Here is a 15,592-nt window from a genome sequence, read left to right on the forward strand (position 1 = left end):
GGGAGAGAGAGCGGGGGAGAGGAGAGAGAGAGGGAGGGAGAGAGGGAGAGAGAGAGAGAGGTGAGAGGGGGGAGAGAGAGAGGGTTGAGAGAGAGAGAGGGGGGAGAGAGAGAGTGAGAGAGAGAGGACCGAGGGGTGAGACGGAGGAGAGATGAGGGGGGGGGGGGGGGGGGGGGGGGCAGCCTGTGGTTGACCCTCTGACAGAAATTTAGTGAAATCCTTCTTTTAGGAGGGAAACTCATTTGGCAGCAGAATGGAAGGTGAGGGGGGAGGGGGGAGGGGGGAGGGGGGAGGGGAGGGGGGGGTCATTTACCCCCCCTCTCTTCCCGGACCCCTGCGTTCGCCTGTACGCTATTATCCCCTCGTGAACCCACGACCCCCAGGCGTCCCCACTGGAACCGGAGGGGAGGGGGGGAGGAGAGAGGAGAGGAGAAGAGAGAGGAGGAGAGAGGAGAGGAGAGGAGGAGGAGAGAGGAGAGGAGAGGAGGAGGAGAGAGGAGAGGGGAGGAGGAGGAGAGAGGAGAGGAGGAGGAGAGAGGAGAGGGGAGGAGGAGGAGAGAGGAGAGGAGAGGAGGAGGAGAGAGGAGAGGGGAGGAGGAGGAGAGAGGAGAGGAGGGGAGGAGAGAGGAGAGAGGAGAGGAGGAGAGAGCTAAATGGCCTCACGGTCCAGATGACAGTGTTGTATGTCGTTCACATCCTCAGCGTGGATGATCTGGTAACATCTCTTCCCAACAACGTCTGCTGGAGTCAGGTCCATGTAGTCACTGATCCTGGAGAACATGGAGTACTTGCTTAGAACACGCACACACAACACATGCTTAGAACACGCACACACAACACATGCTTAGAACACGCACACACAACACATGCTTAGAACGCACAGAGAAAATACTTGCGAGCACGCAAAGAAAACACGCGTCTGCCTGTCTGTCTGCCTCCTGTCTGTGCGCCGGCTGTTACCTGTTCTCACAGTAGACGATGTTGAGGTCCATGTTGACGCGCGTGACGAACATCTGGCAGTCGATGCGGACCTCGTTGATGGTGGGCGGGGGCAGTGCGTGGGCCACCACTACCATCCCGATGATCTGGACCGGCCCCGACCGGCCCAGGGGCGGCCCCATGCGGATCCTCAGACGCCCCGTCACATGGATGACCTGGGAGGGCACCACATGACAGGCTGTCACTCACCACATGACAGGCTGTCACTCACCACATGACAGGCTGTCACTCACCACATGACAGGCTGTCACTCATAACAGTGACAGGCTGTCACTCACCACATGACAGGCTGTCACTCACCACATGACAGGCTGTCACTCACCACATGACAGGCTGTCACTCACCACATGACAGGCTGTCACTCATTACAGTGACAGGCTGTCACTCACCACATGACAGGCTGTCACTCACCACATGACAGGCTGTCACTCACCACATGACAGGCTGTCACTCATAACAGTGACAGGCTGTCACTCACCACATGACAGGCTGTCGCTCATTACAGTGACATGCTGTCACTCATTACAGTGACAGGCTGTCACTCACCACATGACAGGCTGTCACTCATTACAGTGACAGGCTGTCACTCATTACAGTGACAGCCTGTCACTCACCACATGACAGGCTGTCACTCATTACAGTGACAGGCTGTCACTCATCACATGACAGGCTGTCACTCATCACATGACAGGCTGTCACTCATTACAGTGACAGGCTGACACTCATCACATGACAGGCTGTCACTCATCACAGCTACAGTCTCTCCTTCCTCACAGCTACAGTCTCTCCTTCCTCACAGCTACAGTCTGTCCTTCATCACAGCTACAGAGAGTTGGTGATTAGAAGAGAGGGATGTTTCTAGAACTCCAGAACATCACCATGGTCCCAAGGGGTTTTCAGGAACTTGTTGGTGAATCATTTAAACTTCGGGGTCCAACAGAACATTATGGTCTGGCAGTACAATCAGTGTTGCTGTGGAAACAACCCAAACCGCAAGAAAAGTGCAAACATACAATGTCACATTCAGTTCTCTGTCAGGGTTATCCAAGAAGGGAGACCCGAGGGCGAGCAGAAGAGGAGTGGGAGAATAGAGAGACGTGAGAAGGGGGAGGAGAATAGAGAAGGATACTTGAAAGGGACAGAGAGGGAGGAGAGAGAGGGAGGAGGGTGAGGAGAGAAGGAGGTTGGGGAGAGGAGGAGAGGGAAGGGACGAAAAGAGAGAGGAGATTGAGGGGGGGAGAGAGGAGGAGAGAGGTGGAGGAGAGATGAGGCGCTAAGAGGAGAAGAGGAAAAGAAAAGAGAAGGAGAGGGGAGGAGAAAGGAGGACAGAGGAGGTGGAGGAAGGAGGAGCAGAGAGGAGGAGAGTGAATTGTTGTCTCTGTTTTCAGTAAGAGAAAAACAAAACAGCAGGAGGCGTTGACACAACAACAGAACTGTAGAGATAGAGAGGGAGACTATTTAACAGAGAGTGATAGAGAGAGAGAGAGAGAGAGAGAGAGAGAGAGAGAGATAGAGAGAGAGGGATGGATACATATATATATATATATATATATTGAGAGTATTTAACACAGTGGGAGAAAAAGACGATGATTATTATTTTATAATTATTATTATTATATAGTTTATATTATGAATATTATTGCAATATTATAACATAATATACATATTATAACTAATATTGTATTATTTGTACATTATATATTATATTCTAAATATTTTTTATTATATTATGTATGAATTATAAATATTACATTGTAAATATTATTGGATTATATTATATACTGTATTATTTATATTATATTATTAGTAGTAGTATCTCAGGGAGACCAGGGGGGAAGGAGAGAGGAGAGAGGAGAGAGCAGAGAGGAAAGAGGAGAGAGGAGAGAGGAAAGAGGAGAGAGGAGAGAGGAAGGAGGAGAGGGGAGGGAGGAGAGAAGAGAGAGGAGAGAGGAGAGGAGAGAAAAAGAGAGGAGGAGATGAGAGGAGAGGAGAGGAGGAGAGAGGAGAGAGGAACTGAGACACATCACCAGACATAGGGGCATAATTAAGTGTATAATAACACCTGATGAATATAAAGAGGTTGTGTTTAATAACTCGGCAGATGGATGGGTGTTTAATCCAGTCTCTACATCCGTCCATTCATACGCTGTGTGTGTGTGTGTGTGTGTGTGTGTGTGTGTGTGTATGTGCGTGTGTAGGTAATACTAATAATGTTATGTATGTCAGGGGTGGTGTGTGCGATTGTGTGTGTGTGTGTGTGTGCGAGTGTGTGTGTGTAGGTGTAAGTGTGTGTGGGTGAATATTTATGAGCGTGGCGCAGTCTCCACGGTGATTTGCATGTGACATGTTTCTGTTAAAAACAATACGTAAAGCACACACACACACACGCAAATGGACACACACGGACGTGCACGCACATGAATACGCACACACACACACAGGCGCACACACATAAAAATGCACACAAACACATGCACACACACACACACACACACACACGCACACACACACACACACAAACACATGCACACATATAAAGGCTCTCGCACAAATACACACACACGTTAATATACGTGGCTGCTGGCTCTGAGAAGATCAATCTTAATGTGTTTAAGAAAACACTCTGCGCCATAAACACCAAACAATAAAGACAGCCACTCAGACAGGCAGTCAGCCAGTCAGACAGACAGGCAGTCAGTCAGACAGTCAGCCAGTCAGACAGACAGGCAGTCAATCAGAAAGGCAGTCAGCCCGTCAGACAGACAGACAGGCAGTCAGACAGACAGACAGGCAGCCAGTTAGACAGGCAGTCAGCCAGTCAGACAGTCAGTCAGCCAGTCAGACAGTCAGACAGGCAGTCAGCCAGTCAGACAGACAGTCAGTCAGCTAGTCAGAAAGTCTGACAGAAAGTCAGACAGGCAGTCAGCCAAACAGTCGTTCAATCAGTCAATCGGACAGCCAGTCAGACAGCCAAACAGTCAACAACTCAAGCAGTCAGACAGGCAGTCAGACAGCCAGTCAGTCAAACTGTCAGAAAGTCAGACAGGCAGTCAGCCAGTGGAGAACCCTGTATCCTACCTTGTATCCTGAGGACTTGATGTGGACTCCTCTCTTGGTGAGGGTTGACTTCATGCGGATGAAGAAGGATCTCTCCAGGGTGTTGTCTGGAGCCAGGAGGCTGGGGCTGCACGACTCTGCTGGAGAACCAACACAGTGTGAGCACTCGAACCTACTGGAGAACCAACACTGTGTGAGCACTAGAACCTACTGGAGAACCAACACCGTGTGAGCACTAGAACCTACTGGAGAACCAACACCGTGTGAGCACTAGAACCTACTGGAGAACCAACACCGTGTGAGCACTAGAACCTACTGGAGAACCAACACCGTGTGAGCACTAGAACCTACTGGAGAACCAACACCCCTGTATGACCCTGGTGTCTGCTGTGGACAGACTCTGGGCTCCAGATGAAGGACTGGGCCCCTAAAGCTGGGCTCAGGACCCCCGGGATCCAGAACATTTGGGGTGGAATTCCAGCATCATCTCATGCACACAGGCACACACACACACACACGCTCGCGCACACACACACACACACACACACACACACACCCTTCGTCCATATCCCTCCCCCTCTCTCCCTCTCTCCCAATATCCTTCTCACCGTCCATTCCTCCCTCTCCATCCCTCCTCCTGTCTCCCCCTCTCTCCCCCACGCCCGGCTCAGAGACGATGGATCCTTTCGCGGGGAGCAGGGGTTCAGCCGCTCAGAGGCACTGCGGTAGAGCCGTGCTCAGTGGAGGCTGAAGAGGCCGATCTGAGCCGAGGTGTTCGCCACCGTCAGCCTCTGCTCTGGTGCCGGACAGAGAGACAGTTGGACTGGGACTGGACACGGACATGTCCTGTGACACGGGCCGGTCATGTGACATGGGCCCGTCATGTGACTCGGCAGAATCTAGTGAGACAAAGTCCAAAGTCTTTACTGGAGTTCAAAGGTCAGTTATAAAGGAGCCCGCACACCTGCACACAGACAGGCGGAGGCACATTATAAACATACACACTGACACACACACACACACACTGACACACACGTCTCTACATGCACCTAAACACACACACAAGCACACACATATGCATGCGTGTGTGCATGTCTGTGTGCGTGTGATAATGTGTGCATGCCCGCGGGTGTTTGTGTGCGTGTGCGTGTGTGTGTGTGTGTGCATGCGTTTGTGCATGTATGTGTGTCCGTGTGTTTGTGTGTGTGTGTGTGTGTGTGCGTCTATGTGTGTGTATATGTGTGTGTGAGTGTGTGTGTGTTGAAGCCTGACAGAGTCTCGATCAGACAGAGCGGCTGATTCGTGTTGACAACGTTTAATCTTAAGAATTGAAAGAAATGAATTAATATGCAAATTCCATCAGCTTTGTAGTAAAACGCCCTTGGAAAACAGAGAGAGAGAGAGAGAGAGAGACAGAGAGAGAGAGAGAGAGGGAGAGAGAGAGAGGATAGGCATCCCAAGAGGTGTGGAAACTGCAAATTACCTACTGCTGTTCCCCACCCTCTCTCTCTCTCTCCCTCTCCCTCTCCCTCTCTCTCTCTCTCTCTCTCTCCCTCTCCCTCTCCCTCTCTCTCTCTCTCTCTTTCTTTCTCGTCCTGCAGGAAATCAGTGGACACATCTAACGCTGAAATAATTATGATAGAAGAGAGAGAGAGAGCGAGGGGAGGCATCTTGTTCTCATCTCTCTCTCTGTCTGTCTGTGTGTCTCTATCTCTCTCTCTCTCTCTCTCTCTCTCTGTCTGTCTTTTTTTATTATTCACTTTGAATTAATGGAATTAGCCTCCAATTCTTACACACACACACACACACAAAACACACACACACACACACACACACACAAGGTGACCAAGGAATACAAGCACTACAAAGCCCAATGGAGGAGTGTTGATGAAAAGGTGTGTGTGTGTGTGCGTGCTTGCGTGCGTGCGTGTATGTGTGCGTGTGTGTGTGCGTGTGTGTGTGTTGCTCTTTTACAATTAAACGATTTCAGCCCTGAAAGATGCAGTGGGGAGATGGGGTGAGAGGAGGAGAGAGGAGAGGGGGAGATGGGGTGAGAGGAGGAGAGAGGAGAGGGGGAGAGGAAGGAGGGAGGAGGAGAGGAGAGGAGGGGGAGAGGGAGGAGGAGAGGAGGGGGAGAGGGAGGAGGAGAGGAGGGGGAGAGGGAGGAGGAGTCATGAGGGAGAGGAGGTGTTTTCTCATTCTGAGGAGCGCCGCCCCACCAGATCCTGGAGGGACGGAGCTACAAGACAGAGATTAGAGGAGGAGAGGAGGAGAGGAGATTAGCTACAAAGGGAGCAGGTGGCTCCTCCTCATCCACACCCTCGCTGGGACCTCATTATCTGTCCAGGAGCACACCTCCTCCTCCTCCTCCTCCTCCTCCTCCTCCTGCTCTGTGTGAAGGACGAGCCGTTCATTAGAGCGTCCCTCCTCCTCTCTGCGGACGGCGGGAGGCTCAGCTCCTCTCCTCCTGCCGCCGGAGAGCGTGCGTGGGGCCGCATGTCTGATCAGCGTCTCGGAGGGACGGGCATCATTGTCAAACAGCGCGGGAGCCGCGGCGAGCAGCCCCGCCCCGCCCAGCCAGACCAGAGCCGGCGCTGGCGTCGCCGTGACTACCAACAGCCCAAGGTCACCCCCACCTCTAGACCCGCCGCACTTCTCCTGACAATGGAATCAACTTCTGCCTCCGCCTCCGTCGGCACGCACCACCCCCGCGCCTCTCCTTCCTCCCCCCCGCCTCTCCTATTCCCTTATCTCCTCTCCTGCTCTCCCCTCTTCCGATCTCAACTCTGCTCTCCTCTCCTCCTTTCACCTCCTCTCTTCCCTCCTCTCCTCCCATCTCAACTCTCCTCTGCTCTCCTCTCCTCCTTTCACCTCCTCTCTTCCCTCCTCTCCTCCCATCTCAACTCTCCTCTCCTCTCCTCCTTTCACCTCCTCTCTTCCCTCCTCTCTTCTCCTCCTTTCACTTCCTCTCTTCCCTCCTCTCCTCCCATCTCAACTCTCCTCTGCTCTCCTCTCCTCCTTTCACCTCCTCTCTTCTCCTCCTTTCACTTCCTCCCTTCCCTCCTCTCTCTCCTCCCCCTTCATATCCTTTTTTCCCGCCTATCTCCTCTCCTCTCCCGTCATCTCTCTCTTCCCCCCTTCTCCTCTCTTCTCAGGGTCTCCCGGTGGAATGAGCCAACCCTGCCAAATCCAGCTAAGCTTAGCTGTCCTTAGCTCTTCTCTCTGTATAAGAGAGAGAAGCGCTAAGCTTAGCTGTTGTGTCTGATATACAGAGAGAAGAGCTAACGACAGCTAAGCTTAGTTCTACTCTCTGTATATAAGAATCAACCACTAACAAGAGCTAACAACAACTAACAACAGCTAAGCTTAGCTGTTGTTAGCTGTTGTCCCTGTATAAGAGAGTAGAGCTAACGACAGCTAAGCTTAGCTGTTGTTAGCTTTTGTCCCTGTATAAGAGAGTAGAGCTAACGACAGCTAAGCTTAGCTGTTGTTAGCTCTTCTCTCTGTATATCAGAGAGTTTGTGTATATGTGCGTGTGTGTGTGTGTGTTCGGGTGCGTGCATGTGTTTTCGTGTGTGTGTGTGTGTGTCCGGGTGTGTGTGCATTATCAGTGACAAATACAGCAGCAGGTTGTGTGTCTGCGTTGCGTTTCAGGCAGTCGGCTCTGTCAACACTCCTCTATAGCGGACTAATTAGAAAACTCAAACAATGAGAGTCTGTGATTGGCTATTGTGGTAGAGATTCTCATTAGAGGAGAGCGAGCCGCTAATCTCCCGCCCTTTGACGGCCTCAAGTGTCTCGACTGCTCATTCAATTACAAGGAGAACTTGTACTAAGCTCAGCCTCGGCCGCGGCCCTCAGCCGTTCAGCCTCACCCATTCACCCACACATTCTGGATTCTGGTGTTCATTACAGGAGGCAGTTTGGTGGCCTGAAAAATAGTTATCAAACACACACGCTCACACACTAACACTCGCGCACACATACACACACACTAACACACACACTCACTCACATTGACACACAGGTACACTAACACTCACACACAAGCACACTCCCTAACACGCACAATTACAAACGTACACAACCATATGGACATTGTGTAGTCAACTGAACTTTTGCCTGATTTTTTTATGTGTGTGTGTGCTGCTTTGTGCCCCCACACCAAGCACACACACACACACACACACACACACACACACACACACACTCTGTCCTTGGGAGTGTGGAGGGGCATTAAGGGGAGGTGATTTGGGTAAACTTGAGTAATTATGATAAATGCGTGTGATTATGAGGAATTATTCCAAGCCGTTGTTTTAATGGTGTAATTAACAACAATAATCAAAGACGTATGATGTTGAAATGAGGCAACTGCACACAATTAAACTAAATATGAAGTAACTTATGGGGAGAATGAGATTATTAACGCACGCGTCGTGAATGTAAAACATGAAAAATGACTCCATTAAGTCTCCTTTAGTTCGTTTTTGGTTTAGCTTACGATGGAATCACATTGAGTAGACCTTGAAACTAAGAACAGGAAGGACTTGTCTGTACTGTCTAACCCCTACCTGCTCCTTAATGACCTGTCTCTGTACTGTCTAACCCCTACCTGCTCCTCAATGACCTGTCTCTGTACTGTCTAACCCCTACCTGCTCCTTAATGACCTGTCTGTACTGTCTAACCCCTACCTGCTCCTTAATGACCTGTCTCTGTACTGTCTAACCCCTACCTGCTCCTTAATGACCTGTCTCTGTACTGTCTAACCCCTACCTGCTCCTTAATGACCTGTCTCTGTACTGTCTAACCCCTACCTGCTCCTTAATGACCTGTCTCTGTACTGTCTAACCCCTACCTGCTCCTCAATGACCTGTCTCTGTACTGTCTAACCCCTACCTGCTCCTTAATGACCTGTCTGTACTGTCTAACCCCTACCTGCTCCTTAATGACCTGTCTCTGTACTGTCTAACCCCTACCTGCTCCTTAATGACCTGTCTCTGTACTGTCTAACCCCTACCTGCTCCTCAATGACCTGTCTCTGTACTGTCTAACCCCTACCTGCTCCTTAATGACCTGTCTCTGTACTGTCTAACCCCTACCTGCTCCTTAATGACCTGTCTCTGTACTGTCTAACCCCTACCTGCTCCTTAATGACCTGTCTCTTTACTGTCTAACCCCTACCTGCTCCTTAATGACCTGTCTCTGTACTGTCTAACCCCTACCTGCTCCTTAATGACCTGTCTCTGTACTGTCTAACCCCTACCTGCTCCTTAATGACCTGTCTCTGTACTGTCTAACCCCTACCTGCTCCTCAATGACCTGTCTCTGTACTGTCTAACCCCTACCTGCTCCTTAATGACCTGTCTCTGTACTGTCTAACCCCTACCTGCTCCTTAATGACCTGTCTCTGTACTGTCTAACCCCTACCTGCTCCTTAATGACCTGTCTCTGTACTGTCTAACCCCCGCCTGCTCCTTAATGACCTGTCTCTGTACTGTCTAACCCCTGCCTGCTCCTTAATGACCTGTCTCTGTACTGTCTGTCCCTACCTGCTCCTTAATGACCTGTCTCTGTACTGTCTAACCCCTACCTGCTCCTTAATGACCTGTCTCTGTACTGTCTAACCCCTACCTGCTCCTTAATGACCTGTCTCTGTACTGTCTAACCCCTACCTGCTCCTTAATGACCTGTCTCTGTACTGTCTAACCCCTACCTGCTCCTTAATGACCTGTCTCTGTACTGTCTAACCCCTACCTGCTCCTTAATGACCTGTCTCTGTACTGTCTAACCCCCACCTGCTCCTTAATGACCTGTCTCTGTACTGTCTAACCCCCACCTGCTCCTTAATGACCTGTCTCTGTACTGTCTAACCCCTACCTGCTCCTTAATGACCTGTCTCTGTACTGTCTAACCCCTACCTGCTCCTCAATGACCTGTCTCTGTACTGTCTAACCCCTACCTGCTCCTCAATGACCCTTCTTTGTATTCACTGTAAAGCGGTCTGGATAAAAGTGTTTGCTAAAGGACTCAATGAAGGAACTAACTGTGACGGGATAGGGAGTAGTAGGGAGGGGATAGAGGGTAGTAGGGAGGGGATAGAGGGTAGGAGGTAGGGGATAGAGGGTAGGAGGGAGGGGATAGAGGGTAGGAGGTAGGGGATAGAGGGTAGTAGGGAGGGGATAGAGGGTAGGAGGTAGGGGATAGAGGGTAGGAGGTAGGGGATAGAGGGTAGGAGGTAGGGGATAGATAGTATTAACATGCAGGGTGCGATGTCAGGCCTGTTACATCAGCTTCTTTAAAAAACGATTTGATATTAGGACCTGACTCACTTGCTCCTCCTACTGCTGGCTCACTAGTGACCAGGAGCAGGGGAGGTGCAGAGGAGGTGCAGAGGAGGTGCAGAGCATTTACACACTGCTGTTGTCTTAAAGCTATGATTACTACATCACAGTTCTACTAGTATCATTATGTACAGAGCTCTCTCTCTCTCTCTCTCTCTCTCTCTCTCTCTCTCTCTCTCTCTCTCTCTCTCTCTCTCTCTCTCTCTCTCTATGGATACTTTCACACATGGGAGCACACAAATCAATGTCCGTCTGTGTTTGTGTGTGTGTGTGTGTGTGTGTGTGTGTGTGTGTGTGTGTGTGTGTGTGTGTGTGTGTGTGTGTGTGTGTGTGTTTGAGAGATAGAATGAGAGCCCCCCCCCCCCGAAATCAGACAGGACTAATTTGGAAAGAGACTCTGAAGACTCCCCTCCTTACCCCTTCTCCTCCCATCCCTCAGCCCCCGCCTCCCCTCCTCCTCCTCCTCCCTCCTAGCCAATCAGCGACCGGCTGTTTGTTCAGAGTGATGAGCTGAGAGACTGCTGCCATTTTGTTTAATTTCTAAATGGATTTCTTCCCTAATACACATAGAGAGAGAGGGAGGGGAGAGAGACATAGAGGGACAGTGGGGAGAGAGAGGGTGGGGAGAGAGACATAGAAGGACAGTGGGGAGAGAGAGGGTGGGGAGAGAGACATAGAGGGACAGTGGGGAGAGAGAGGGAGGGGAGAGAGACATAGAGGGACAGTGGGGAGAGAGAGGGTGGGGAGAGAGACATAGAGGGAGAGGGAGGAGAGAGAGGGAGGGGAGAGAGACATAGAGGGAGAGGGAGGAGGGAGAGGGAGGAGAGAGAGGGAGGGGAGAGAGACATAGAGGGACAGTGGGGAGAGAGAGGGTGGGGAAAGAGACATAGAGGGAGAGGGGGGAGAGAGACATAGAGGGAGAGGGAGGAGAGAGAGGAAGGAGAGAGAGGGAGGGGAGAGAGACATAGAGGGACAGTGAGGAAAGAGAGGGAGGGGAGAGAGACATAGAGGGACAGTGGGGAGAGAGAGGGAGGGGAGAGAGAGATAGAGGGAGAGCGAGGAGAGGGAGGAGAGAGAGGGAGGGGAGAGAGACATAGAGGGAGAGGGAGAAGAGAGAGGGAGGAGAGAGAGGGCAAGGACAGAGGATGGGGTGAGAGACACAGAGAGAGTTGGGAGGGAGAGAGAGGGGGAGACAGAGGTCAGCGGTATCACCGTGGTAACAGAGGGACCCTTAACGGACAGCGGTATCACCGTGGAAACAGAGGGACGGTGGTATCGATGAACCCTAAGTATGGAGCCTCCATAAAGTGGACCTCTTCTGAAGCACACTATTGATCAGGACAGAGCATCAAACCCATCCATGGATCTACTACAACATATAGATGTTATATACGTTACCAACTATATGAAGGTCTAGTATAACATATAGATGTTAAATACGTTACCAACTATATGAAGGTCTAGTATAACATATAGATGTTAAATACGTTACCAACTATATGAAGGTCTAGTATAACATATAGATGTTAAATACGTTACCAACTATATGAAGGTCTAGTATAACATATAGATGTTATATACGTTACCAACTATATGAAGGTCTAGTATAACATATAGATGTTATCTATATACTATATATTATAACTATATATCTACCTTAACCTATATATGTGTTGTGTATGTTATATATGCTGGGTGCTGCTGGGTGCTGGTGCCCCTACCTGGCTCCGGGGTGTCGGGGTGGGAGGAGGAGGAGGCGGAGGAGACGGCGTCGTCGTTGAGCGAGGTGTGAGACAGCGCCACGCCGCGGCCGGGGGGCAGCTTCACCCCCAGCTGCTCCGCCATCTCCACGTGGTCCCCAGGGTGGACGTAGTCGAACACGCTGCTGCCCGTCAGCTCCACCTGGGGAGGACAGTGAGACAGGCTGCTGAGGAGAGTGAGACAGGCTGCTGGGGAGAGTGAGACAGGCTGCTGAGGAGAGTGAGACAGGCTGCTGCCCGTCAGCTCCACCTGGGGAGGACAGTGAGGCAGGCTGCTGAGGAGAGTGAGACAGGCTGCTGGGGAGAGTGAGACAGGCTGCTGAGGAGAGTGAGACAGGCTGCTGCCCGTCAGCTCCACCTGTGGAGGAGAGTGAGACCAGCTGCTGAGGAGAGTGAGACAGGCTGCTGAGGAGAGTGAGACAGGCTGCTGAGGAGAGTGAGACAGGTTGCTGCCCGTCAGCTCCACCTGGGGAGGACAGTGAGACAGGCTGCTGAGGAGAGTGAGACAGGCTGCTGGGGAGAGTGAGACAGGCTGCTGAGGAGAGTGAGACAGGCTGCTGCCCGTCAGCTCCACCTGGGGAGGACAGTGAGACAGGCTGCTGAGGAGAGTGAGACAGGCTGCTGGGGAGAGTGAGACAGGCTGCTGAGGAGAGTGAGACAGGCTGCTGCCCGTCAGCTCCACCTGGGGAGGACAGTGAGACAGGCTGCTGAGGAGAGTGAGACAGGCTGCTGGGGAGAGTGAGACAGGCTGCTGAGGAGAGTGAGACAGGCTGCTGCCCGTCAGCTCCACCTGGGGAGGACAGTGAGACAGGCTGCTGAGGAGAGTGAGACAGGCTGCTGGGGAGAGTGAGACAGGCTGCTGAGGAGAGTGAGACAGGCTGCTGCCCGTCAGCTCCACCTGTGGAGGAGAGTGAGACCAGCTGCTGAGGAGAGTGAGACAGGCTGCTGAGGAGAGTGAGACAGGTTGCTGCCCGTCAGCTCCACCTGCGGGCGGAGGACAGTGAGACAGGCTGCTGAGCAGTGTGAGACAGGCTGCTGACGACAGCGAGACAGGCTGCTGCCCGTCAGCTCCACCTACGGGCGGAGGACAGTGAGACAAGCTGCTGAGGACAGTGAGACAGGCTTCTGCCTGTCAGCTCCACCTACGGGCGGAGGACAGTGAGACAAGCTGCTGAGGACAGTGAGACAGGCTTCTGCCTGTCAGCTCCACCTACGGGCGGAGGACAGTGAGACAGGTTGCTGAGGAGAGTGAGACAGGCTGCTTTGGGAAGTGAGACAGGTTGATGAGGAGAGTGAGACAGGCTGCTGAGAGAGGTGAGACAGGCTGCTGAGGGGAGTGAGACAGGCTGCTGAGGGGAGTGAGACAGGCTGCTGAGGGGAGTGAGACAGGCTGCTGGGGGGGATGGTGATAGACAGTCAGATGGTGTCCCGGTCAGGATACTTAAATGAGAGAAACATTTTTAACGTGAATAAGATCCAGAAAATGTGACTTAATACACAAGTAGCAACGGATGTAAACACCCCAAAAAGAACAGGAAGTAGAAGGAGAGGAAGAGAGAGGGGGAGAGAGAGAGAGAGGGGGAGAGAGAGAGAGAGAGAGAGAGAGAGAGAGAGAGAGAGAGAGAGAGAGAGAGAGAGAGAGAGAGAGAGAGAGAGAGAGAGAGAGAGGGGGGGGGGGGGGGGGGAGAGAGAGAGAGATAGGTTGTGAGTGAGTGAGTGAGTGAGTGAGTGAGTGAGTGAGTGTGTGCATGTGTGCACGTACGTGCGTGCGTGTGTGCGTGCTTGTGTGTGTGTGTGTGGCCTTCCCATGACTTTGGGACTGGTCATATTAAATGGATGTTGGCTCCAGGCTTTAGAATTAAGTACAGTATTAAATATTATATATTTATATAATAGATTATATATTTATATCATATTTAATGTATCATGTATTAAATATGATCTGAGTGGGTAATATTATAAGGTGGACGCCCATAATATTACTGCTATTAAATATTTACAGCACTACGCAATCCATCTATCTCAAGATGTAGATAGATAGGTGGATGGATTGTGTATAGATCTTTCTTTCTATCAATCTATTCATCTTTATATCTATAACTATCACTCTATTCATATATATATATATCACTATATTCATCTATATATCTGTATCTATCACTCTATCTATTCATAAGTCTATATATACTGTATATCACACCATTCATCCATATATCTATATATATAACTGCATTAATTTATCTATATCTATCACTCAATTAATCTAAGTATCTTTATATATCACACTATCTATCTATCTATCTATCTATCTATCTATCTATCTATCTATCTAGACACAAAAAACGATGTAGATTTTCAGGAAGCTCTTCCTCTCATCGGGGCTCTTTCAGCGTTCTCTGTCAGCACTCGGCTTCGTCCTCCTCCCCCCCTCGCCCCCCTCCTGCCAACCCCACTCCGTTGTGATTGGTTACCTTCCGGAAGAGCGTGTTGCAGCATTACCATGCATGGAATATCCGGATTGTTCTACGTAGATAAATCCCGTAAATTTGAACAAGTGAATGGCGCCCGGCGCCCCTAGTGTTTAGCGCTCTGCCTCCCCAGACGGTCAGCAGGGAACACGTCTAAATGCATGTACGTCATTATTTGACACTTTAGTATGGTTAAACATGACTATAAATCATTACAGCAACGTTTAGAGGTCATAGAAGTCGAAAAAGCATAATAGGTGCTCTTTAAGGTAAAGTCTCATTGAGATTTAAAATCTCACCTGGCCAAGAGGGCAGTATAGAACAAACACACATTACGGTTCCAACCCGTTACACATCCATCTTCTATTCAGCCATCATCCATGTCTCATCCGTCCATCATCCATTTGTTCATTCATCCATACATCATCCAATCATCCATCTCCATCCATCTATTAAAGTTAAAAGCATTTTTGGTGACACTTAAACAGAGAATGATCCTTTGTCTCAGATGATCTGATGGCCTCGCTGTCTGTCTGTCTGTCTGTCTGTCTGTCCCCCCCCCCCCCCCCCGCGGTCCGGTGGCGCGAGCGCTTCACCCGGAGACGACCAGGCCCCTTGAGGAAGACTTTGGCAATCCTGCTCTTCCTCAAGGCTAGGCCACCATGGCTTATGCTAGCTCTTTTCAATGGGGAACTTTCAAAATCAAGTTTACTCCGGCTTAATAAAAACATTCATAAACAAATTAATTTATTCATTCATCCACTCATCCACCTGACCACTGAACCGGACCCCAGAGAGGCTCATGGGAGCTGGGGCTGACCCCAGCTACCTTTCTGACCTTGACCAATCACAGGCCCCGGTTCAGATGGATGCTGACCCTCTCACCCCCCGACTCAATACTCATCAGGAAGCAGAGTGTGTGTGGGTCTGTGGTTGTGTGTATGTGCATGTGAGTGTGTGTGTTTG

The 15,592-nt window shown here is 50.7% G+C and overlaps 1 protein-coding gene across 1 annotated transcript; it reads right to left on the reverse strand.

The window, feature by feature from the left end:
- Nucleotides 1-663: 663 nt before the first annotated feature.
- On the reverse strand, nucleotides 664-12,300 carry LOC307091558 (neuronal PAS domain-containing protein 3-like; the record flags this gene model as incomplete). Its single annotated transcript, XM_079759195.1, has 4 exons — nucleotides 664-770; nucleotides 961-1,154; nucleotides 4,078-4,196; nucleotides 12,120-12,300. Coding segments are annotated over 4 exons (601 nt in total), but the record flags the coding sequence as incomplete, so codon positions are not given.
- Between the last annotated feature and the right edge of the window lie 3,292 nt (nucleotides 12,301-15,592).

The sequence above is a fragment of the Pollachius pollachius genome, assembly GCF_949987615.1.
Source record: "Pollachius pollachius genome assembly, contig: scaffold_395, whole genome shotgun sequence".
Classification (NCBI taxonomy): Eukaryota; Metazoa; Chordata; class Actinopteri; order Gadiformes; family Gadidae; genus Pollachius; species Pollachius pollachius.